The following is a 26,291-nucleotide window of genomic DNA, read 5'->3' on the forward strand; positions in this document are numbered from 1 at the left end:
AACCCCTGGCCTCAAGCAATCCTCCCGCCTCAGCCTCCTGAGCAGCTGAGATTACAGACATGAGCCACTGCGCCTGGCCAGAAATACGTCCTTGAACATATATGGTCAAACGATTTTCAGCAATAGTGCAAGACCATTCAATGGGGAAAGGGCAGTCTCTTCAACAAATGGTGTTGGGGAAACTGGATGTCCACACGCAAAAGAGTGCAGTTGGATCCTTACCTTACCTATACAAAAATTAACTCGAAATGGATCAAAGATCTCAATGTAAAAGCTAAAACTATTGGCCGGCCGCGGTGGCTCACGCCTGTAATCCTAGCACTCTGGGAGGCCGAGGCAGACGGATCGCTCGAGGTCAGGAGTTCGAAACCAGCTTGAGTGAGATCCCCGTCTCTACTAAAAAAAATGGAAAGAAATTAATTGGCCACCTAAAAATATATATAGAAAAAATTAGCTGGGCATGGTGGCGCATGTCTGTAGTCCCAGCTACTCGGGAGGCTGAGGCAGTAGGATCGCTTGAGCTCAGGAGATTGAGGTTGCTGTGAGTTAGGCTGACACCATGGCACTGACTCTAGCCTGGGCAGAAAGTGAAACTCTGTCTCAAAAAAAATAAAAATAAAAATAAAAATGGGCAAAGGACTTGAACAGATATTTTCCCAAAGAATATGTACAAATGGACAAGCCCATAAGAAACATGCTCAGCATCATTAATCATTAGGGAAATACGAATCAAAACCACAATGGGATACCATTTCCTACCTATTAGGATGACAAGTATCAAAGAAACACAAAATAACAAGTGAGGATGTAGGGAAATAGGAACCCTTGTGGGAATGGAAGATACTGCAGCCACTATGAAAAAGGGTATGGTAGTAACTAAAAAATCAAAAATAGAATTACCATATGATCGATCGATTTCACTTCTGAAAGAATTGAAAGCAATCTCAAAGAGATAGCTGCACACCCATGTTCACAGAAGTGCTATTCACAATAGCCAAGAAGCGGAAGCAACGCAAATACCTATCGATGGCTGAAAGGATAAGCAAAATGTGGTATATACATACAGTGTAATATTACTCACTTAAAAAGAAAGCAAATTCTGTCATGCTACAATAAGGATGAGTTTCGAGGACATTACACTAAGTGGAATAAGCCAATCACAAAAGAACAAAAGGGCAAACACTGCATGACTCCAGGTACCTACAGTAGTCAAATCACAGACAGAAAGTGGAATGGTGGCTGCCAGGGACTGGGGAAGAAGGGAATGGAGTTGTTCAATGAGTACAGAGTTTCAATTTTGCATGATGAAAAGAGTTTTGAAGATTAGTTGCATTAACAATGTGAATGTATTTGCACGACTAAACTGTATACTAAAAAATGGTTAAGATGGTAAACTTTACGTTATGTATATTTTACCACGTTTAAACACACACTATATATAAATACACATGGACATGCACTATGAGAGCGAAAGGCACAGGTAGCTGCTGCAGAGACCTTCCTCACTCGCGGGTGGGGGTGCGAGGGGACACGATTCTTAAGCTTGAAGATCGAATTCCTCCAACTGAAGTCCTATTTTTTTCATTATACTAGAAGAGTCTACTAGCCTGAGTTCCACCACTAATTGCTTTTAAAGAATATTCTCTCCATGATGTATTCAACGTGTTTGAATTTTCTTAAAATTAGACATTAAAGTAAAATTTAAAGCCCATTGTCTACTGAACTGTGACTGCACAATGCCTATACGGAAGCCCGAACCCTCCTGTGGCTGTGTTTGGAGACAGGCCTTCGCGAGGCAATTAAAATGAAGTCATGAGGGTGTGGCTGTAACCCACGGAGGTGTTTCTATAAGAAAAGGAAGAGAGCGCTCCCCCCGCCCCGCCTCTCCCACGCCTGGCTCTCGGCCTCCCAGCCTCCAGAACCGTGAGGACAGCGTGAGCTGCCCAGCGTGGGTGCTTGTCCCAGCAGCGGGAGCAGACCCACAGAGAGCCCGCTGAGGTCAGACAGACCCAAGTTCCCACCCGCACTCTGTATTCCATGAGTTATGTGGCCTCGAGAAAGTCACCTAACCGCTCTGAGCTTCAATTTCCTTGTGTGTTGAAAGGGACGATTTGGCAGGGCTGTAACACGCCTGAGGACAGGAACACGCGTCAGGACAGGGAGTGCCGGCCCAGAGCCGGCACGGTGGCCGGGCCAGCAGTGCCACCTGGTCTGGCGCTGCCCTTTATTCAGCAACCACTCGGGCCCTCTGAAGGGTTCGTTGATGAATCAGATCACCACTCTCCGCCCAGAGAACTTGAACCCTAGACAATACAGCAGGCCCACAGCTGTAGCTGTGAGTGATATGGCCCCAGGAGGTTCGAGCTAAAGTGTCCCACGGGCACACTCCTTTGTGAAAGAAGGCTGGCTTTGCCTTAAAACCGCGGCATTCTCCACAGTGGCGCTAAGCTCTCGTGTTTGTGGTTTCGCTGCCAAAAGCCCTCACGAGGTGAATGTTCAGACCATGTGTACCCTTTCTTCAGCCTCCACTCTATTCTCTAATTGAGACAAAACCAACCCTGGCTGCCTGTTCTCTGAGTCAGGTGATGCCAGGACCCCGTCCCAGAACCCAGGCAGCCCTTGTTGGTGGAGGTGTCCCTCTCAGCAGCCTGGACCCAGCAGCAGGGGCAATGACCACCATGTGGCTTTGAGCTTGAGGAGAGGAGATCTGGGTGTTTTCTTATCACAGAGGACTGTGCAGCCCTGCCGGGCTCTCCTGGGCTTGCGGGGCACGGAGCGGGTGGGGGCTAACCTGGAGGGCAGGGAAGGGTGCGCAGGCCGGCTTGGGAGCTCTCCTCTGGGCTCCCCCAGCCTCCTGTCCCTGCCTCCCAGGGCAGGCAGGTTTTCAGTATCTGGATTCAACAGGAGAGGCCAAACTCTTCTGGTTCCTCCCTACACAGGACACAGGGGCCCTTGTTGAGTGAAGGGACCACAACACAGAGCCCAAGGTGGCGATTCAGCCGGGGTTTGATCCCGCTGTGTCCCATAGGTGCCCGGTTACCTGTTTTCTCTCGGGGAGCTCCCTGCCACTTATGCAATGGGATGGCAAGCAAGAAATCCCTTTATCAAGACATTTTAAGGCCTGAACATAAGCTAGGGATAACAATGCACATCGGCATGGCCACCCTGCAGAGGGCCAGAGCTTGGCCAGGTCTTTCTTTAGGTAGTAGAATCTGCCTTGTTCCTCAAACTCCCTTGGCTCTGGTATTTTCCTCCTAGACTCTCATTGCCTTTCTTCTTCTTTCATTGGGAGTAATTTAGCTCAGCCTTGAGTAACTTCCATGAACAACCCCAGAGCAGATACGTGCAGTCCTTACCAGCCGGAACACCGACATCTCGGGTCAGCGGCTCCACACAGCCCGTCTGTAGAGAGAAAGCAGAGTGTCAGCTACTCACGCACCCCTCACTCGGAGCCCCACGTGTCCCTAGGTGCCTGGCATGGGACCTGGCTCAAGAATGACTCTGAATCACAATGGACTAGTGAGTCACAGTCCCATCCTGTGTGCAAGAAGGTGCTTTCTCACTTCTCTTGTCTTATCTCACCTTCACTGAAGGTCCATCTGGCAACAGCCCTGGGCTTGATATAGGATATGGAGTGGGTCACTGTCCCCTAGAGGCTGACCAAATTTTATTTGGTCAGACATCTGTGAAGACCAGCCATCAGCGTGCATACTGAGAATTGCTCAGGTAAGCAGCCACAGAGCTACAGACACATCAGGTGTTTCACCTAAACCGCATGGCAGCACAGGACGAGCATGTTCCCCTCCTTTTACGGGGCGGGAGGGGGCTCAACAAAGGGAAGGTGACCCAGTTAATTAGCACACCTGGGAGTCGAACCCAGCTCCGCCTTCTTTCAAACGTGTCCCCAGCACCTGGCTGCTGGGGTGCTTCGGGAGCTCACAGGCAGGCCCCACTGGCAGCCAGCAGGCGGACGAGGGAGCGCAGGGCCCCCCTTGCCTGATCTAAAGGAGGAAACCCCGGCTGTCATCCTGAGACACAGGTGTCATTCCCCTTCTTGCTCTGAGCAGCACAAGGTGAGCGCCGGGTCTGCTGCACTCACCGCCCTGTCCCTGTATCTAGCACTGGCCTGCCCCCAGAGGGGACTCAGTCACTATTTGCCCAGTGAAAGGGTAAATGAAGTGGCTTTGATGAGTGAGTGAGGCTACACGTGCCAGAGGCAGCTCTAGAACAAACGCTGCTGCCATGCCATTTTACAGGTGAGAAGATGGAGGCTGAGAAATGCAGAGGCTTTGTCAGAGCTATTTGACTGGTAAGTGAAGAAGGGGAGTCTTCTCCCAGCCCCCAAATCCATCCTCTTTGCCCCACACCTTTTGCTTTGGGAAAGTTGAAGAGTCTGCATAAAAATGCAGAGCAGACCTTCACCAAATCGTGGCTCCTGGATGGCTCTTTCAAGGCTTGTCCCTCTTCCCACCTCGCTTAACCCAAGAGGTGGGGGGCAGGAAAAGACACAGAGGGGCATTGCCCCGCCTCTGGCCACGTCCCGATTCTCCACCCTGAGACGAGACCTGAGGCCCAGCCTGGTCCCCAGCACCCTCATGGCGTCTGGGTACATCACGCCATCCCTCTCCAGACGCCAGGCTCTGCCTCACAGGAGCTCCCACCTCAGTCTAGCTCTCCCCGGGAATGGCCTGTCACATATTGTGGGTGGCCCATGTCTTTGGTGGCCTAGAGCTACTCTACCTCCCTGTCCTCCCCTGCCCCTTCCCGCCCCTTGCTGTCTCCATGCCAGCTTACCCAGTGAGCAGCTGGTCTCTCATTTCATCGTGACCCCTTGGTCCTTCTGTTTCTGCCAAACCTACCAACCCGCAGCCTTGCTTCACTCCTGTTGCCAACTAGCCTTAACTCTTTTGGGAAACAAAGGTGGTCATATAAATACTTCTAATTGGAATACAAAAATAAAAGACATATTGAAATATCACACCATACCCCATAAACATTTACAATTATTACATGTCAATTAAAAAAATAATAAAAAGACAAAAGAAAAAGAGAACACAAGCAGCACACATTGCCAGGACCCCTCTGGTCCATCACTGTCGTGTAACTGCTCCTGCCCTGACCTTGCAAAGTCCCGACCCTGGAGCTGAGCACAGCCGGGGATGCTCCGCCTGCCTTAGGGATGAGGGCAGGGTGGTCTCATGGCCTGGACCTCCCCAAGGACTTTGGAAGTGCCCAGGGATCCTTCTTTGGGCTCTGGTCAGCCTTTTCTGCCAAAAACCCTATTTCAAAGCTCCCTCTTGCCACTCACTCTTGGGGGCACTTTTACCTGTTTCACTGAAAAAAGAGAGAAATCGCCCTCAGCTTCCAACCCCGCCACTCCCTGCTTTCTCCTGTACCTCTGCACACTTAGGTGACTGCCCAGTGGGAGGGACTCCCGATGGCCCAGGCCAATCTTTCCATCCCTGCCTTCTTTGGCCTCCTCTGTCAGGGCCTTGCTCTATTGGTTACTGTGGTCATTTAAAATATGTCCACAAATTCTGGGACATGCTTCCCTCACAAGATGGAGACTCACTCTGCCACCAGAAGTGATGTGCTTCTATCACATAGAATCAGGCAGAAGTGATGGGCTATAGCTTTTGAGACTAGCTCACAGAGACTTTGTGGTGTCCTCCTCACTCTCTCTCTAAGATTGCTCGGGCTGTGGAACTGGCTGCCATGTCGTGAGGGTACTCAAGCAGCCCTGAGAGAGGCCCGTGTGGTGAGAGCTGAGGGCTCCAGTCAACAGCCCTGTGACCTTGGAAGGAACCCTCCAGCCCCAGCCCAGGCTTCAGATGAGCACAGCTCCAGCCATCATCCTGCCTGCAGCTTTGTCACGGGCTGAACTGTGTCTCCCCACATTCATTTGTTGAAGTCCTAACCCCTAGTACCTCAAAATGTGACCATATTGGGAGGTAAGGTTTTTAAAGAGGCGATTACATTTTTGAAAGGCCATTAGGATGGGCCCTAATCCAATCTGACTGGTGTCCTTATAAGGACAGGAGGTTAGGACACTGACATGCACAGAGAGAGCACGTGAAGAGACAAGAGGATGGGCGGCCATACCTACACCTGTGAGCTGAGGAGAGATGCCTTGGAAGAACCCACCTTGAACTTGGACTCCCAGCCTCCAGAACTGTGTGAATTTAAATTTCTGTTGTTTAAGTCCCAACTCTGCGGTATTTTGTTACGGTAGCCCGAGAACACCACTACAAACCCTATTAGGGTCCCTGGGCCAGAACCACCCAGATAAGCCACTCTTGGATTTCTTTTTCTTTTTTTTTTGAGACAGAGTCTCACTTTGTTGCCCAGGCTAGAGCGAGTACTGTGGCATCAACCTAGCTCACAGCAACCTCAGACTCCTGGGCTCAAGCGATCCTCCTGCCTCAGCCTCCAGAGTAGCTGGGACTACAGACATGCGCCACCATGCCCAGCTAATTTTTTCTATATATATTTTTAGGTGGCCAATTAAGTGCTTTCTATTTTTAGTAGTGACAGAGTCTCACTCTTGCTCATGCTGGTTTTGAATTCTTGACCTTGAGTGATCCGCCCGCCTCGGCCTCCCAGAGTGTTAGGATTACAGGCGTGAGCCACCACGCCCGGCCAATGCTTGTTATTTTAAGCTGCTCAAGTTTGGGGTGATTCGTTATGCAGTGACTGATAACTAATACAGTTCCCCTCCCTGCATGCTTTCCTTCTCTCTCACTTTTTGGCCCTTTGCTCCCTACACAGGGACAAGCTCAGATGTCTGTCTCAAAATGAATGTTCTCAGCTTCATGACCCCTCCAGCCACTACCCTCCTCCTCCTCGTGTTTGCACCGTGGCCTCGCTGATTGGGCACTGTCTTGCCTTTCGTGGCTTCCCAGCCAGCCCCGGGGCCTCACAGGACTGCTCTTCCCTGCCCTTCCCTCCAGCTCTCCAGCTCCTCCCAGCGCCTCCCTCCCTCACCTTGACTCTTGGTGTCCCAGGGAGATGCTGATGAGTTCTGTCTGCCTGGCACAACTTCCTGCCATGTCCTTTTGGGGAATGTCTCCTCCCCAGCCCAAACTGCACTTCCGATGAGGACTGTGGATCATGGGACCCTAAGCGACGGTGCGGCCCCGCTGGGGCCAAGCACAGCTTTCTCCGGGATGTTCTGAGTGGGAGCTGGGGGTTGGTTTTCCTCTCTAGTCTCAATATGATGAGATGTGGTTCCAGAGGTGCCAGGAGCCACATCCTAGCTTCTTAAAATAGCTGGTTTGAGAGAGTGAAATTAGCAGGTGTGGAGAGGAGAAAACAGAAACGTTGTCTCTGCCTTTGCGCAGTTGAGTATGTGAGCTAAGCCCTTTGGGTTCTGTCACTGAAACCAAAGAATTCTCACTGCCTTGCTGGCCCTCACCCTGTTCTCCTCCAGCCGGCACAGCCCGGGGCCTTCCACCCCTCCCGGCTCGGCGCGACCACAGCCGCGCGGAGCCCACCCGCACCCGCAGCCTCTGCCCCGCCTCGTCTCCGCCCACAAAGGCCCGGATTCGCCAGGCACCCCCAGACTGGGTGGGCACACCTAGCACAGGGTGACCAAGCGTCGCCTCGGTCAGTCGGCGCGGCCCGGGGCCCCACCTTCTGTTTATGGCGAGGAAGGAAACGACTAATAGCTGAGGGAAATGCTTGCGACACCCGTGCTTCACAACCAAATGATGACGAGGGCCTAAAGATGGCATCTTCCAGAAACTTGAGGCTCCCGATTCTACGCTGTGCGCAGGAGCCCAAGTTACACACACACACTCAGGGGGAGTGTGCCGCGCCTACACCAACCGCGCGCTGTGCGCAGGAGCCCATGTTACACACGCGCAGGGGGAGTGTGCCGCGCCTACACCAACCGCGCGCTGTGCGCAGGAGCCCATGTTACACACACACTCAGGGGGAGTGTGCCGCGCCTACACCAACCGCGCGCTGTGCGCAGGAGCCCATGTTACACACGCGCAGGGGGAGTGTGCCGCGCCTACACCAACCGCGCGCTGTGCGCAGGAGCCCATGTTACACACGCGCAGGGGGAGTGTGCCGCGCCTACACCAACCGCGCGCTGTGCGCAGGAGCCCATGTTACACACACACTCAGTGGGAGTGTGCCGCGCCTACACCAACCGCGCGCTGTGCGCAGGAGCCCATGTTACACACACACTCAGGGGGAGTGTGCCGCGCCTACACCAACCGCGCGCTGTGCGCAGGAGCCCATGTTACACACACACTCAGTGGGAGTGTGCCGCGCCTACACCAACCGCGCGCTGTGCGCAGGAGCCCATGTTACACACGCGCAGGGGGAGTGTGCCGCGCCTACACCAACCGCGCGCTGTGTGCAGGAGCCCATGTTACACACGCGCAGGGGGAGTGTGCCGCGCCTACACCAACCGCGCGCTGTGCGCAGGAGCCCATGTTACACACACACGCAGGGGGAGTGTGCCGCGCCTACACCAACCGCGCGCTGTGCGCAGGAGCCCATGTTACACACACACTCAGGGGGAGTGTGCCGCGCCTACACCAACCGCGCGCTGTGCGCAGGAGCCCATGTTACACACGCGCAGGGGGAGTGTGCCGCGCCTACACCAACCGCGCGCTGTGCGCAGGAGCCCATGTTACACACACACGCAGGGGGAGTGTGCCGCGCCTACACCAACCGCGCGCTGTGCGCAGGAGCCCATGTTACACACACGCGCAGGGGGAGTGTGCCGCGCCTACACCAACCGCGCGCTGTGCGCAGGAGCCCATGTTACACACGCGCAGGGGGAGTGTGCCGCGCCTACACCGGGGAAGAGCGCGGGATCCGCCCGTTTTGAGAGGGAGCGCGCTGGAGCTGGACACCCATTTCAGCCCTGGCCGACCGGGAGGCCAGGAACATTTTGAGGAATTAAGAGGATACTGCAGGGAGAGTTGGTCAGAGGGAGGAAAGGACAGCTTTGCAGGTTGCTGAGCGACGAGGCGGGAGCACCGGCACCCGGTGGTTGGACACAAGCGGGCCGGCCGGGGTGGTGTGCGGGGCGAGGCGAGGGGTGCGGGCCGCCTCCTCGGAACGCGACGTGGCGTCCCGCCTCGCCTGCCCAGGCCGCGGACTTGCTGGCAGGCGGGTCGGGCGGTCCCTTGGGGGCGGTGCGGAGGGGGGACGGGGTCCCGCGGGGGCGACGCGAAGCTCCTCCCGAGCCCAAGAGAGGGTGCGCTGAGCCCGCCCGCCGTCCCTGCTGGCAAGGAAACGTCCCAGGTGGACTTGCTTCTGGTCTCTCCACATCCTCCATTCCACCAACCAAGTGATCTTTAAAAGATGCAAAATTGACCGTGTCACCTCCCCAGAGCGAAGAGCATGCCCTATCTTTATGGCATCAGGATCTCCAGCATCACAGTGTGCCTACCTTTTCAGCCTGCCTAGTCTCTCACTTCTTCAGGGGGCACTGAATTTTATGCAGCCCTGAAATCCCTCATGTCTTCTTTTACCTCAGTGTCTCTGTATTTGATCTGATATTAGTTTGGAACACACACGTGCACATATGTACACACACAGGCGCAGACATTCTTACATGCAGAAGCTGCAATTTTCTACCCCAGCATTTACCCCTGAGGTATGTGCCACTGTGTGTGTCTCTCCCACGCCTGTGAGGAACTTGAGAGCAGGACATGCTTGCTGAATGAATGGATGAATGGATGGACAGATGGGTGGGGTGGATGGGTTGGTGGGTGCATAGGTCAATGGATGAAGATTGGTGGATAGATGGATGGATTGGTGGGTGTATGGATGGACCTGCCCAGGGAGGCAGGTTAGGCATTGCCCCTGAAGGGAAGTACTGGTGCATTTGAAAGCATCAGCCCTTGGGAGTGAGATGGCTTCTTCTTAGCCCAAGCCTCCTTGTCAAACCCTGATGCATGTCAATGTGGCTGAGCCATGGGGCTCAGTGTCCTACTTAAGCTCAGGAAGCAGAACTGGGGTGATCATCACCTCAGGGAAGAAGAGTAGGCTGCTATTTCTCAAAGCCTCCTCAAAGTTGCTGGGGGTCTGAAGCCGCACCGCTAACATGCACTCTAGAGTGCCACTGAACTGGAGTGTGGGGCCAGTGGGTAAGAATATGCTGAAAGGCAAGTGGAGAGGTGGAGCTGGGGGGTAGATCACAGTGTTGCTGGACCAGACGGGGCCTGGAACAGGCAGGAAGCTGTGTGCCAGGTGGTGTGGGGGGCACTTTGCCCAGATTCTCTCCTCTAAGCCCTGTGGACAACACAAGAACCCTGTGCTGTCCATGGAGACATCCCACTTCACAGATCAGGAGCCAGGGATCCAAGAAGCAAAAACCGACACTGAGACTCAGCCTATGGAATGCCAGCCCAGAAGAGCACCTACACTGAAGGGCGCCAAAGCTCTGTCCGTCAAAGGGGTGAGGCTGCTCATTGGGCAGAAGAGGTGTCTGGGCTGGGTGAGGGATGATGAGTAAGCTTTGGAAGTTATCCTACGCCCCCAGTCGGCTGACCATTCCCTGCTCCCCAGAGCCAAGGACCCCTGGCATAGAATCTGTCACCCAAGGGGAGCACAGGCAGGCATAGGTGAGAAGGGCCACCACTGCTGAGCAGCATGGTAGGCCCACCCAGAAGGCTGTCACGGGCTCAGCCCTGGCTAAGCCTGCAGGCTGGCTGCTGTGTGCGGCCTCAGAGCGGGCCTTGCCTGTTCCTGCACTGTGGCTAGGGCTAAACCAGTGCCACCATTTGCAGAGGACAATTTGGCAAATCTATAAAAACTTGAATACCCTTTGTCCACACAATTCCAGTGTTAGCAACATACTCCGCAAATATACTTTGACAAGCTCACCAAGATAGATGTACAAAGGCTCTGATCATACTAGCAAAAAACTGAAACAATGAAACAACAGCAGAGCACCAATTGTCCGCCAAGTGGAATCCAGAGGGCTGCTAGATTCACGTTCAATGTTTGGATGGAATACCATATAACTCTTTAAAAAGAGCCTTTAGGTTGAACCATATGAAAGTGTCCTTTTTTAGGTCAAGATGGTCAAATATTAGCAGTTTCAAATGGTTCAATCTAATATGTGTGTTGATATATGAGTCTGTGATAAAAACAAGGTACGTTTTATAGAATAGTGTCATTTTGTTTAAAAATACATATAAATATATGCAAGAGATGGAGATACATATTTTTTGGAGATGATTATATTAAATTGTTTACTGTGGTTTATTAGGATGGGAAGTGGAAGGAAGGAGGAGTCTTTTGCTTTCCATTTGGCTCTTTTCTGTCATGTTTGGGTTTTCCATATCAGTAGTTTGCTTTTTTTTTTTGAGACAGAGTCTCGCTTTGTTGCCCAGGCTAGAGTGAGTACCGTGGCGTCAGCCTAGCTCACAACAACCTCAAACTCCTGGGCTCAAGCAATCCTCCTGCCTCAGTCTCCCGAGTAGCTGGGACTACAGTCAGGTGCCACCATGCTCGGCTAATTTTTTGTATATATATTTTTAGTTGGTCAATTAATTTCTTTCTATTTTTAGTAGAGACGGGGGTCTCGGTCAAGCTGGTTTTGAACTCCTGACCTTGACCAATCCTCTCACCTCTGCCTCCAGAGTGCTAGGATTACAGGCGTGAGCACCCGGCCCTGCTTTTATTTATTTATTTTCCTGTCAACAGGGATTGCCTGGGTTGCCTGAGCTTCCACCTCCTACCAGACAGTGATGCCCTTCTGCAAAGATGAGCCCCAAGCTCAGTGGGAAGCCAGGCACAGGAAAGGCACAACAGGAGGGCCCCATAGTGCAGGGTTGGCAGTACACGCTGGGGAAAAGGGCCTATGAGTCCAGATTCAGAGCCCCTTCCACTGCCTGCTCCAGGTGGAGACACTCAGCCCCTTTCCACAGCCTGGGAGGAGTCTGCTGGAAGGGAGTCTGACGCCCACAGGACAGCTCAGCATTTGAGGTGACATCCATGGGATGCCTGTCCCATGAATACCATGTGACTGGCATCTCAGGAGGTGTATGTCCCTGAGAGGTATCCCCTGGTCCAAAGATACTGTGCTTCTGGGTCACCATGAGGGCTTCCTTCTCTTCTGCCCAGGTAAGTGATATGAAGCCATAGTCTTCCATCTTGTCCTCCCCCAGTGGGCACAGGGCTTGGCCACTCACTGCCCAAAGCCCCACAATATACAACAATGTGGCTAAAGAGACCCAGCTCCCTCAGAGCCTGGCTGCAGGCTCTTATGAGGAAGTCAGCCACACAGAGCAGCCTGGTGAAGAAGCTCACTCTTGCAGAGCCTGGCAACAGCCCCTCCTGGGGAAGTCAGCCATGGAGGGCAGCCTGGTGAAGAAGCTCTGCTAGGAGAATCTCCTCTCCCAGCATGGCTTCCAGAGGGGAAACACGAGGACTGGGAATTGGGTGGGATCCTGCCCATCCTCTGCAGCATCACAGGATGAGCAGAGTTGACCTTTATCCCTTCCTCGCCACACACACCTGACACTCACAGCCTGGTGATGGCACTTTACGGCTCTCCAGGAGGTATGGGTGACGTGCCGGCTCATTCAGCTTCATCTCCAGTCCACTGTTTCAGACCTGGCTCAACTGCTCCCTTGCAGCCTCCCTGATGCTGCCCCCCACCCCAGTCAGAGCTAAAATGATGTCCCTCTGTGCTACCAGTAGACCCTGTCCAGCCCTTGGGAATGACATTCACTGCCCTGCTTTGAAATGTTTGGCTTACACCTATCCAGAGAACAGCCTTTCCTGAACCACACTTTCATGCACTGCTGCCAGCCTGCCTGGTGAGAGCTTGGAGGAGGCAGCCCTCCAGAGGCCCCAGAGAAACTTCCTTCACTAAGAGCGAGCCCTGGAGAAGCCCCCTTCACTGCAGAGATAGCGTTGTGAAAACTCTCCCTGGTTTTAGAGACAGACCTTGAAAAACCGTCCTTTTTTTATAGAAACAGCCCTCAGTAAGCCCTCGTTCATTGCAGGACAGTCCTTGAGGAAGGCCGCTGCGTTTTAGAGACAGCCCTGAGACAGCCTGCTTCACCGAAGCGAGAGCCTGTGAAAAGCCCGCTCAGAACAGACATGACCCTTGAAAAGCCCCTCAGATTGTACAGAGAACCGTGAGAAATCCTCCTTCACTGTAGCGATATCACTTGAGAGACCCGCTTTCATTTTCTACAAACAGCCCTGAATTGACTGTTTCCTCCCTTGGTGTCTGTCCCCTCCCTGATGTTGCGTCAGGAAAGCTGGTCTTCTCAGAAACTGGCTTGTTCTTCACTTGAGAACATTATTAATCTTTCAATGCAAAATGTACTTTTGCATGACTAACTGGAAGCGCAGAACAAATTTAGGGTCTATGCCTAGAAAATATACGGGACTTTCTGATGCACATTTTGTTACTAATATTTTCCCAGCTGTGTTGTATTTTCCTACTTTAATTTTCCTTTCATCCCAGTTTCTCATTTATTTTATTTTATTTTATTTTATTTTATTTTATTTTATTTTATTTTATTTTATTTTGAGACAGAGTCTCGCTTTGTTGTCCAGGCTAGAGTGAGTGCCGTGGCGTCAGCCTTGCTCACAGCAACCTCAAACTCCTGGGCTCGAGCAATCCTCCTGCCTCAGCCTCCCAAGTAGCTGGGACTACAGGCATTCGCCACCATGCCTTGCTAATTTTTTCTATATATATATTAGTTGGCCAATTAATTTCTTTCTATTTATAGTAGAGACGGGGTCTCGCTCTTGCTCAGGCTGGTTTTGAACTCCTGACCTTGAGCAATCCGCCCGCCTCGGCCTCCCAGAGAACTAGGATTACAGGCGTGAGCCACTGCGCCCGGCCACATTTATTTTATTTTTGATTCTGTTTTATTACAAGTATATCTGCAAGTTGATTCAAATCACCCTGTTTCATTTAGTCTTTGAATAAGGCAGGTGATAGATGAAGGAGAACTGATAGATACACACACTTGTGCGCGAGGGTCTCTTCCACTGTGCTGCGGTCTCTTTGCATACACTCAGGACTCTGTCCCTAGCTCCCAGAACAGAGCAGAGACTCAGACGGGCACTGTGCTAAAATTTTCCAGCAGTAGCTCATTAATTTAATCTGTACAACAACTCTGCAAGGTAAGTGATGCAGCTCCACTGGACAGATGAGGAAACTGAGGTTTAAGGTCCGACACTTAGTAGGTGGCCCAGTTGGGATTTTAATCCACCACTGTTTGGCTCCACTGCCCTTCCTTATTCTACTTCACCGCTCTCCTTACTCTGATAGGCACGACTCTCTGTTGCTGCACTGTCCAATATGGTAGCCACTAGCCACATGAGCTATTTAAATTTAATTTAAGTTGAACTTAAAACTCAGACCTTGAGTTGCATTAACTACACTTCAAGTGCTCAATAGACACATGTGGTTAGTGGCTACTGTTTAGGGCAGTGCAGAAGAGAACATTTCTGTCATCATGGAACATTCTAGAGCATCTCCTACCACTTCCCTACACCTGCACTTGGTTCCTGCTGGGCTCCAACACTGCCCCAGCTGGACTGATGCTTCCTTCTGTCTGCATCTTTGTGGACACCATGCCCTTCGCCTGGAACATCCCTGTTCCTCACCACAGCACTGGAGCTATCCTCTCCTTGACAGCCTGCCAGGTCCTGTCCGTGCCCCAACCTGTCCAATTGCTTCCTCTGCCCACCAGATGCCCTGAGGTCTGTTCCCCTGGGGTGCACTGGTCACTTTTCCTTTACACATCCCCCCCCCCCGCCGCCGGCACTGGAGGAGCACTACAAGTGCTGCCAGATTAACTGAGGAGGTAGACAGCAGGGTCCAAAATGACACTGGGTTTGAAAACTTGACTTCATTCCCTGCTTGACTTTTGCCACTAGCTTCATTCAGCATTTATGTGTCAAGTGTCCATTCTCTGCTGAGGCCTGGGTGTGTGCAAGGGGCAGAGAACCCCCAAGGAGACTGATCTCATGCCCCCAAGGAGCTCATAGTCCATTGACCTAGGTCAAGTAATTTACCCTTCTTAATCTCAATGTCCTCTTCTGTGAAAACTGTACTATAATTCCTGTTCTTGCTGAACAGCTTGTTGTGCAGACTGAGAATGGGGAAGCCAGAGCCATTTAAAGACATTGGGTAAGTGAAGCTGAAAGGAGGCGGTGGGTTGGGCTGAGCCCCTGCGCTAGCCAACAGCCCAGACCAAAATGGCATCACTTGCCCTAAAGCTCATGCCGCCAAGTCAGAAGTAAGATCTTTTTCTGACTTTGTGATAATCCTTAGTGAGAGAAGAGCTAAAGCCCCAAACAGGCCAGCTTTTGCTGGCATGATAAGGAAATCTCCTCTGTTTTAACCTTTACAAGGAAAGAAACTTTGAAACAATCCACTTTTTGTGTCTGCTTTTCTCAGCCCCATTCTGTCTTTAAAACCAATCTTTTCTGCGCGGCTTCTCCCCCTTTGTTCTCAAAAAAAAAAAAAAAAAAAAAAAGACAAGAAAAAAGAATCAGGATGCCTGATTCTAGAATTGCAAATAAAAGCCAATTACGATCTTTAAATTTGTTGAAATTTTATCATTTGACACATGTAAAGCATGGTGTTATGTCAATGCACAGTCGTCCCTGCTCTGCCACCTCTCTCTCCACAGTGCAGAGGGTGCGGGAGACCTGTGGAGCATTCTCTCAGAGGTGGCGCCTGCAGAGCACAGGCCTGGGGGGTGGGGAAGCGTCCTGCCCAAGGAGCTGTTGACTGAGTGGTGCTTAACGTAGATGCGCTGGGGGAGTGTACTCCAGAGTTTTGGTTTTCTCCAAACTAAAATCCTGGACAGAGTTCAGAGGTCTTATGGATTAGAACGAAATTCAAGTCCAGAGTTACGAGGTGGAGTCTGAGGGATAGGCCTAGTAGTGGGGAGCACAGGTACCCAGTTTAGGAGATTTAGATTGGGGCCCCACACCTGCCAGCCCTCTGACCTTGACCAGCCCCTTCTGACCTCTGTGTCTCAGGTTTCTCCTCTGTTAGTTGGGGGTGGGACGCCCACCATGCTGACAGCTCACGGGAGGCAGCCCACGAACACCCACGGCGGCGCTATCCCTCTCCTCAGTCACCTCTTCCCCCAGCTCAACAGCCCCCCAGGAGGCTTTGAGGCTAGGCAGGAGTTACTAGACACAACTGGCCAGGGCAGGTGGCTAAGACAGATCACCCTGGCTTTGGAGTCAAATCGGCTCTGCTTCTCCCCGTGGGCACCTTCATGTCCCTGATCCTCAGTCTCTGCGTCCACAGAATGGAGGCAGTGCCACCACAGTGCTGCGAGGGCACAGCGGGATGCCTCGTATGGCACAGCTGATGTCTGGCAGGAGCCTGGTCATGGCTGCCCAGGCTGCCCTGACACCCCACGCCTCTGCGGTGAGGCCCTCCAGCTGTGAGGAGGTTGCTGGGCGAGGGGCAGGCCTGGCACCTGCGCTCCCCTCACCAGGCTGTCTGCCCGGCTACAGCCAAGGGCTGGGACAGCTCCTCCTCCTCCTCTTCCTCGGCCCCCGGGTTGGCCCTGCAGCCCAGTAGCCCAAGTCCTGGGCAGAAGTTTCTGGCTTCTAGGCTCCTGAAGAGCATTTCCAGCTCTCTGCCCCCTGGGCCTGTCCCAGCTGGCTTCCAGGCCTGTGCCTCCTGCCCAGCGACCCCTCCTTCCAGCTGGCAGACGCACCCCTAGGCTCCCTTACCTTGTCAGGATGCAGTCTGGCTGGCTCTCTGCCCCTTTACCTGGGGCACCCTGACAGCCTGGAAAAGAGGCAGTGCCAGGGCTCCGGTAAGGACAGAGGAAGAGGCAGAAGGGCCCCAAGAGGAAATGACCAAGTGCTCTGGGCCCACGTAATTTATTACAGGACTTTGTCCTCGGGCTCCAGGCACATCCACTCCCACACGCCTCCTGCAGCCCCAGCGGCAGAGCCTCATGACACGGTCTGCCCTTTGACTCAGGCCCCTCGGTGGAGCAGGGGAGCGTGGCCCAGGGCTGCCAGTGTCTGCACTATGCACACCTGCCCTGGCCACCAGCCAGGTCCCATGGTGACAATCGTCTGATCATCCAGGGGCCTCGGCATCTTCCTGGGTGTCATGGGGACTCTGGGGAAGCACACGGCGGGGGCTCCGCTCCTAAGCACCCTGAGTTCTCACGGCGGGTGGGGAGGTGGTACAATATGAAACACAGTATGTTTGGTCTTTGTCCCTGGTTCCTGTCAGAGCTCCTAAAACCTTACAATTTCCTGAGTGATAGGCACATCTTTTGTTCTTCAAAATGGGCCCCTTTGACAGCCTGGGGCCCCTAGCTAGTCTCAGGATGGGGCCAGTCCCGAAAGACCTCGTGAATGGAGGGTTGGAGCTTTCAGCCCCACCTACCAATCTCTGGGAAGGTAAAACTCTTGAACAAGATGATGAGCTTCTAGAAAGCTGAACACGTGGAGATTCCTGGAGGGAGGCGCCCTGGGAAGGCATGGAAGCCCCATACCCCTCCCCATACTCACGCTGTGCATCTCTTCTTCTGCGTCCTTTGTAACGTCCTTGATAATAACCTAGAAAGCTTAATTATTCCGCTAAGTTATATGAGCTATTCTAGCGAATTAATTGAACAGGAACCCCCACAACCAGCCAGGGAGAGCCACCATGTGGGGCCACAGCCTGGGGGCAGACCCGGCAGGAGGGGACCAGCTCACCTGGCCCACCACTGAGTGGCGTGCATCAAGGGGGAAGGAATGCCTGCCACGGCGGCCACCATCTTGACACCATGGGAGGGGACAGGGAGGGCACTGCCTGAACTAGCTCTTCAGTTCCACACCCCGTGAATTATGACTCGGGCTTCGAAATGGTCTCTCCTGGCAACGGACTCAATTTGGGCTAGAGGGAACCCATAGCTGGGGGGCAATTCGCAACAATATCAGATAGGTGGGGTTGAATGTGCAAAAGCAGCTGAAGGGTCCTTTGAGACAGTCAAAAGGAACGGGCAAAAAAGCCTCCCAGACTGACTGACTATAAAGGAAAAGGACCTTGAAAAGGTACATTGACCAAAATTGTAAAGGACTCGGGTGCAGGAAGTCTCCAGGAAAACAAATCGTTTTTTAAGTCCAGGGCTCAGATGGTGAAGGGGGTCCCAGAACCCCCTGCCTCCAAATAGTCACAGGAGCCCTCGGCGAAATTGACAGTGGGGATTTGATTGACACACAAACGGTCCAGGGGCGCCCCTTCCCCTGGCTGCCACCCCAATCCCTGACACCAGCCACGCCTGGTGCTCTGTGAGTCAGATAGAGGTGGCGGGGGAGGGGCCAGGTGGCAGTGAGACAGCCATAAATAAGTGGTGACTGAGAAACTCATCACAGCAGGCCCAGGAGGCAGACCTGGGTGGGCAGCAGGGGTTGTTTCAGAAGCAGCAGGACCTCACCTTGGGGGGGACTGCCACCAAGCTCTGCTGGATGAATACCAGGGCCTGGCGAAGTCTACGGGAAACTGCCATTGCGCTTTGAAGTTCAGGCCCCACCAAGCCTGCACATGGTTCAGTCCAGGGATGAGGCCGAGCAGGTAGAGAAGGGCATGCTGGTGACAGACGACCGGGCAGACAGCTACAGAGATGCCGGGCGGCTCCTCCTCCGACAGCAGGTTGTCAGCAGGCACCCTATGGTCAGCAGGACCCAGGAGCACACTCCACGGAACCTTGGACATTTATTTCACTAGGGTGATAATGAGCCCTCCTTTGTAGTGGAGGTAACCCAACAAGTAAGCAAAGCCCTGCACCTAGAATAGAAATTACATACATCCTAGAATTGATACAAGAAACCTGCCTAAAGTGAGACAAAGTGTTGCACTTGCCCTCCTCTGGATAACGGTGGCCCTTTAGAAATAGGCTTAAGTTAATCCCCTAAAAATAGCTTATGAGAGACCCTTCTTAGCACCCCAAGATAAGCACAGTAATATAAGTATATAAGAATAGAGTAAAACAACACATCAAATGAGTGGGTCAGGTGCTACCCACTATGCATGAATTTGCCTCTTCCAGGTCCCTGCCCCAGTTGGAAGCAGAGAAGTGGAAAGGACCCTATGAAGAGCCTCTAACAATTCACACCTCTTTAAAATTGTCAGAAGTGCAACCTTGGGTCCATGATACCAGAGTAAAGAGGTGGGACCCCAACGGAGGGGCCAGCTTTAGGGGATCTAAAGTATCTGATTGAGAAAAAGGAAAAAAAAAAGAAAATGTTGATATTTTTGCTAATCTCTTTTGGTTCTTTCTGTAGGATAGAGAGACAACTCCTCAGTGAAGATTTCCCAGGGCTATCACTTCTTCTGTTGATCTGCCGTGTTATCCTAAACCTTGTTTGGTGCAAGGATTTCTGTACATGATTTCTGAATTTGCAGAAGCCCGTCTCTTGAATTATCTACAGGGTACAACTAACAGCTCTGCACTCAGAGGTCCCCTGTTTCTTTTCTAACCCATCCCTGTATCAGACATTGCATGCAAGGCCACAGTTGGTTTCACCTTGTCAGTCCTCATGGTTATAGTTATTGCTTATGCCCTTTTGCACCTGATAATCTCTACCTTCCATCTACAACATCACTGCAATTCAGCAGGAAGTAGCTCGATGATTATATCACCCCTCCTCCCATAGATATAGAAGGGTAAAATTGACATTGGAGAATATGGAAAAGAGAGAATGGCCTGAAAAAGGGTAAAAATGTTTTCTGTCTCTTCAAAACCCCCTCTCCCTTTTTGAAAACTAAAACCTACATCTTTGCCTCAAGTCAGTGGTCAGGAGGAGCCGGAGACTGTCCTTTGTTCTTTGTTCTCTGTGCCGTGGGAGATATGTTCAGGGGAATTGGGGGGGGGGAGGTAAAGAGATTGTCTTAGCCAAAAAGGGGATGAATCAGGGTGGAGGGCACAAGATTGTTTTAGCTAAAGATGGAATGAATCTGGGTGGAGGCCATAAGAGTTTTAGCCTCAAATGGGATGATGGGATTATGGGCTTAATCAGAACCTTTTTTTCTTTTTTTCAGAGGCACGGAGTCTATGGACGGAGAGGATGAGAATGAGGAGTTCTAGGGGGTCCCGGCACCCGCAGGACCTGGCCTCTGGCTCCTCCCCGATTCTGTAACTTGTCCCACTGTTTCCCCACCCCTACAAATACAGCCCATGTCTCAAGCAAAAAAAAAAAAAAAAAAAATTCCAGACCAGCTGAGGCTGGTCTGGAACTCCTGATATCAAGTGACCCTCTCACCTCAGCCTCCCATGTGCTAGGATTACAGGGGTAAGCCACTGTGCTGGGCCAGTCAGAACCTTTACAAGCTCTGTACTTCTGCTCAGAAGCAGAATGTTGGTACTTTAAGATGGGAGTCTGTCAGCCTTCTCATTTGCTGACAAATTAATAAATTTTTCTTTCCTTCTTCCCAAACCACTTGTCCTCGTTCTTCTGATGTGGCTTTGGGGACAAGTACCAAACTTTCTCGGTAACACTTTCTGTGAGTCCACAGAGTCCCCAGGTCCCTACTAAATGCTCCTTTTGTGGAGATGGATCAAAGGAGTTTCTGTACCTTACCACCAAATAGCCCATGCCAAAAATAGGTAATCATGCTGGGAGATGACTTGAAGGACCATCTGGAGGAAGCTGTGTGCTCTGAGCCTTTCAGCCAGCCCTCTCCCCCTGCCTGCTCTTCCCAGCACTGCAATCCAAGTTCTGCTCTGCTCCTGCCTCCTAAAATCCCATCCACTTTCTGGGCTAGTATTTGCTTTTTGGGGCTCCATGTTGCTCATGGTTTCTCTTGTTTAGGAAGATAGCATTTAGCTTCTCCAGGTTTGGTGCTGCCACTCCCGGCTGTTCCCAGAGATGGCAAGCCCCTTGCTCTGGGACTGCAGACTGAGCCCTCTGTCACCTCTTCCACTGCCCCCATACAGGAAAATCACAAGGCAGAACATCTGTGTAGAACAAGACAATCTATAAGATGTTCCTGTCTGGAGCCTGTCTTATGCAAAATTTGATGGAAACACATTTTAGATATCTACATACTAGTCTCTCTCTATTTTTTTTTTTTTTTTTGAGACAGAGTCTCGCTTTGTTGCCCAGGCTAGAGTGAGTGCCGTGGCGTCAGCCTAGCTCACAGCAACCTCAAACTCCTGGGCTCAGCGATCCTCCTGCCTCAGCCTCCTGAGGAGCTGGAACTACAGGCATGCGCCACCATGCCTGGCTAATTTTTTCTATATATTTTTAGTTGTCTGGCTAATTTCCTTCTATTTATAGTAGAGACGGGGTCTCGCTCTTGCTCAGGCTGGTTTCAAACTCCTGACCTGGAGCATTCGCTCGCCTCAGCCTCCCAGGGTGCTAGGATTATAGGCTTGAGCCACCGCGCCCGGCCTCTCTCTATTTTTTTATGTTCAGAATTATATCACAAGCACTTTTTCACACTGTACCAAACTTTCACCACCAGTCTTTAAAGACAGCATGATGATGCGTCATACAGGTGCTCCTTCATTCGTGTACCTGCCCCCCCCAGATGGACATAGGAGGTGTCCAATCCTTCCCTATCATATACAACACTGCAATGAACAAATCTGTGCTCACAGCTTTGTTGGTATTTTGTCATTACAGAAGATTCCAGAAGGGACCTTATTCAAGCAAGAGACAAGAATGTTTAGTTGCTAACCTTTCCCAAGTGGCATGCTAGTCCTCCCTCCCAGACGAAGGTGTTCACATGATTGTGAGGACCTGGTCTGATGGCCATGCAAATTGGCTGAGTGCAAAGAGGTACAGCCTGAGGGACAGCCTGAGCCTCAGCTTTTTCGCACCTGAGGGACCCCGGCCCCTGGAAATCAAGAAGAAAGGTGGGGGACAGGCATGGCAGGCTCTTCCCGGTCACACTGGTGACTAAGATTGGCTCTCTCTTACTTAGCCTAGTGCTGTCACACAATTCTCCCCAAGATGTGAATATTCTGCTAACCTTTAAAAAATTGTTTCTTTGGGTTCCACAGGGGGGCAAGTAAAATAAAATGAAATAAAAATATCTGAGGTGAGCCGAAATGCATCCATAAGACAAGGTGTGGTCCACTCCATTCCTGTCCGTTCACTGAGCCCATTAGAGCACTGTCACAGCGACTAAAACAGAATGGAGAGCATTTCATTTCAGCTCTACAACAGGGCAACCTGAAGTCACTTGCTTCCTGGTGGCCCTAATCTTCCCCTTTAGCCTATAGCAGCCAAGTTATCCATTAACCCTAGAAAATGGTGTGACTGTCAGCCTAGATCTCTGTGACTGAGCTAGATTTTCAGCCTCAGAAGGAGCTAGCACTTAGCAAGCATGTCCTCTCTGCTGGGCTCTTTGCATGTGCAGCCACATCCGACCCTCCTCACAGGCCCTACAGACACAGGTGCTTCTCCTGATTTCACAGTAAGGAAGTTAAGGCCAAAGGGATCAAGAAACTTGCTTAGGTCACATGATCAAAAGTAGCAGAGATAAGATGTCACTTGGGTTTACCTGACTGCAGGGCCAGTGCTTACTGCACTGCAGCACACCACACCAACCTTCCAACACACCTGGACTCCCTCCTTCCCCCACCCTGGCGGTGGATGAGACATCTGATTGCTAGAAATTTTCAAAGGAGGTGTTTCCCCATCTTGCTCGCCTTAGTCCAGGGTCTGAAAGTCCTTTCCAATTTTGTTTCCTCAGTCTCTGAGAAGCTCAGACCTGGGGAGAGAAGCAGGGCTTAAGTGCTTCCCGGGAGCCACACCTATGCACAGCACAGAAGCGTGGGCCACAGGGCACCCTCTATCTGTGTAGCTTCGAGTTTCTCAAACTTGGCACTATTGACATTTTGGACTGGATTATTCTCTGTTGGGGGGATAGGAGGGGTTGTCCTGTGTACTGTAGGATGTTTAGCAGCATTCCTAGCCTCTACCTAGTAGATGTGCCCACCCCCAGTGGTGACATATCAAAATGTCTTCAGATATTGTTGTCAGATGCCTCTTGGGGACAAAGTCACCCCGCGTTGGGAGCCAGTGTATAGTTCATAGGCCCAGGTGCAATTGAGGCTGGGAGAAATAGGAGGCCAGTAAGGACCAGAACGATATCTTCCCAGGAGAAGTGACCCTGGCCCTTAGCCCCCCTGAATGGCAGGAAGACATAGCTCATGGGACGGTGCGGGGAAGAGGCTGCTGGACAAGTGCTTCCCACAGGATCTTGGTTCTGATACACCACGGAAATGACCGTGTCTACAGGCAGGCCCAGGTACTTCCTTCTCCTGGATCAGCAAGTGTGACACAGCCATTCCTAGAGTGGGCGGGCCTTAGATCCAAAGTCCTGTTCGGCCAGGTAGGCGTCCACAGTCTCAGTCCAGGAAGAAAGGACTCATTTCTGATGGTGCTTTGTCACCATAAACCCTCTGAGGAACCCATCCAGAGAACTGTCCAAGGCCAAAGGAGGCGGAAAGCAGGATCGCAAAATGAAAGGATCACTTTCTCCTCTCCAGAGAGCTTTGGGCAATCCGGGGCATAAACCTGAGTCTTGGGCCCTGGCATTTAAACCTAGGCCACTGGTCATAAACAGTGAGCCTCTGGCCCGTGACCAGAGTGAATGGCATCCTGGTGACTAATCTTACTGCCCTGTGGAGACTTGGGCATTGAGAAGGAAAAGCAAAACTTGGTTATGTGACAACCCAGTTAACTAGATAAATGATGTTGATGCTGCTGCTTACAATGATGACAAGGACACTTTGCCTGGCTCTTGGAAGAGGTTGAGAGTGAGAGGCTTAGGCTCATTGCTAAGAGCTTCATTTCTGAGAAAAGAAGCAAAGGGATAGATTTCTCCCCCCTGCCCAGAATGTTCCATGTGCACCAAGATCAGTTTCCTTTTCTTCCTGGCCCCACAGCTGGAATACTCTTCCCAGCCTCATGCACAGTAGAAGGGACCAGGAAATGAGGATAAGTGATGTGCTCCACTTCGAGGCAAGGCCCATTGAAACCTCCTTGGCCACCCTGCACCTTTTCTTTTCCATAGATGGTGGCAGGCAGAGCATCCAGCAGGGAATTCCAAGGCCCTAGGAAGTGATGGAGCCACAATATGAAAAGAACCTGAGTTCCTGAATGACTGCAGGGAGCAGAGTGCCACCTCTACCCCACCACTGACCACACTGACCATGAACAAGAGCAAGAAATAAACTTTTATTGTGTCTAGTCATTGAAATTTGTTGTTGCTATTGTAATAACCACAATATAACTATATGGTAGATAGTTAACCTACCATGATTAAAACATGAGCCTTCTTTTTATTTATTTATTTATTTTTATTTCAGAATGTCACGGGTATAAATGCTTTGGTTACATAAATTGCCTTTACAATGCCTGAGTCAGAGCTGCAAGCGCGCCCATCCCCCAGACAGCACACACCACACCTGTTAGGTGTGCGTTTACCCATCCCCTCCTCCCTGCTCCCACCTGCCTGACATCAGATGAATGTTACTTCCATATGTGCACACGTTTTGAAAACATGATCCTTATACTATCCAAATATGCCTTTGTCCTTCAAATACCAGCTCAAACAACCCTCCCCCAGGAAGCCTGCCCTGACTGCTACAGTTTATTCTAGACTCACCCCCTTTTAATCTCCATGGCATTTGTTACTCACATCAATTCACCTCTCAGCATGTACTTTTTTCAGAGTAGGACTTCCTGATGGATTGTAAGCTTTTCAAGGCAAGAATCACGTTAGATACTGTTGTATCTTCACTGTTCCTAATGATATTGACTAACATACATGCAATATTATGTCCCAGTAACCAATATTTAAATATATTAATGCATTTTATCCTCATAACTCTGTGTGAAATAAATAGTACTGTTATCTCCAACTTATAAATGAGGAAGCTGAAGCGCAGAGAGGTCAAGCAACTTGCTCAAAGTCATACAGCTAGTGAGTGACAGAGCCAGGATGCAAATGGTAAGGCTGGTGGCGGCCCCTCCCTTCCCTACATCTAAAAAGAAAAGGCTCACGAGACCAGACCTGCCAAGGACAAAACTGCCAGGCCCTGCTGAGAGGATCCACACCCAGATGTCCACCCAGATAAGAACGTCCTGGGTTCCGCAAATACTGCCAGCCCCTCCTATTTCTCAAGGTCACAATGGAAAATCCCCAGCTCTTCCTGCCAGAAGTCCCTAGCCAGGTCCAAAGGATATAAAAGGCCTCGGCCCCTTCAAATGGAGGCAACTTCTGGGGCCCCCCTCTCTTGGGGCCCCAGAACCTCGTCCAGGAGTGTATAATAAAGCCACATGGTTTGGCCCCCACTCTTTCTCTCTCTCTGTCTTTTCTTTTCGCTGCCACTGAAAAGCTTACACAAACTCATAAACTTGCACAAAGAAAGAGCTTCCAATAATTACACTGACTTAACCAACGATATTCCAGGAGGGTTATCTTGTATGTCCAGTGAAACTGCAGCCCTTGCGGGCAGGGAGCTGCAGAGCTAATTCCATTTGTTCTAGTCTCTGACACCAAAGGAGCAGCGAACAAGCTAGAAGCCAATTGATCTGGGCAGGGCAGGATTTGCTCTTGGTTCTGGTATGTATTTACCATTCAAAGCCCCGGAAAAGTGTTGCTGTCCATTAAAATTCACTGCTTCTTTAACCTGATTTGCAAAACAAATTTTATTTCTCCAATTTCTAAAACTAGAGATTACCACACCCCTATCACTTCTCCTAAATCTGCTTTTTTTTTTTTGAGACAGAGTCTCACTTTGTTGCCCAGGCTAGAGTGAGTACCGGGCGTCAGCCTAGCTCATAGCAACCTCAAACTCCTGGGCTCAAGCAATCCTACTGCCTCAGCCTCCCGAGTAGCTGGGACTATAGGCATGCACCACCATGCCCGGCTAATTTTTTCTCTATATATTAGTTGGCCAATTAATTTCTTTTTATTTATAGTAGAGACGGGGTCTTGCTCTTGCTCATGTTGGTTTCGAACTCCTGACCTCGAGCGATCCGCCTGCCTCGGCCTCCCAGAGTACTAGGATTACAGGCATGAGCCACCGCGCCTGGCCACAGATAGAGCCTTTAAAAAGGTGATCAAAAATGAGGTCATGAGGATGGACCCTAATCCAATCTGACTGGTGTCCTTATAAGAAGAGGAGATTAGGACACAGGCACACACAGAGGGAAGAACATATGGAGACACAGGGAGAAGATGGCCATCTACACACCAAGAGGAGAGACCTCAGAAGAAACCAACTCTGCTGACACCTTGATCTTTGACTTCCAGCCTCCAGAATTGTGAGAAAATAAATTTCTGTTGTTTAAGA

General features: G+C 51.2%; 1 protein-coding gene across 1 annotated transcript in view; it reads right to left on the bottom strand.

The window, feature by feature from the left end:
- Positions 1-16,838, bottom strand: part of MYO7B (myosin VIIB) — a 94,997-nt gene extending 78,159 nt beyond the window's left edge. Inside the window, exons 1-2 of the mRNA XM_076005448.1 lie at positions 16,705-16,838; positions 3,357-3,402 (exon numbers count right to left, since the gene is read on the bottom strand). Of these exons, the coding sequence (XP_075861563.1) occupies positions 3,357-3,374 (18 nt within the window). The 5' untranslated portion in view covers positions 3,375-3,402; positions 16,705-16,838. The remainder of the gene's footprint in view (positions 1-3,356; positions 3,403-16,704) is intronic.
- Between the last annotated feature and the right edge of the window lie 9,453 nt (positions 16,839-26,291).

The sequence above is a fragment of the Microcebus murinus genome, chromosome 8, assembly GCF_040939455.1.
Source record: "Microcebus murinus isolate Inina chromosome 8, M.murinus_Inina_mat1.0, whole genome shotgun sequence".
Classification (NCBI taxonomy): Eukaryota; Metazoa; Chordata; class Mammalia; order Primates; family Cheirogaleidae; genus Microcebus; species Microcebus murinus.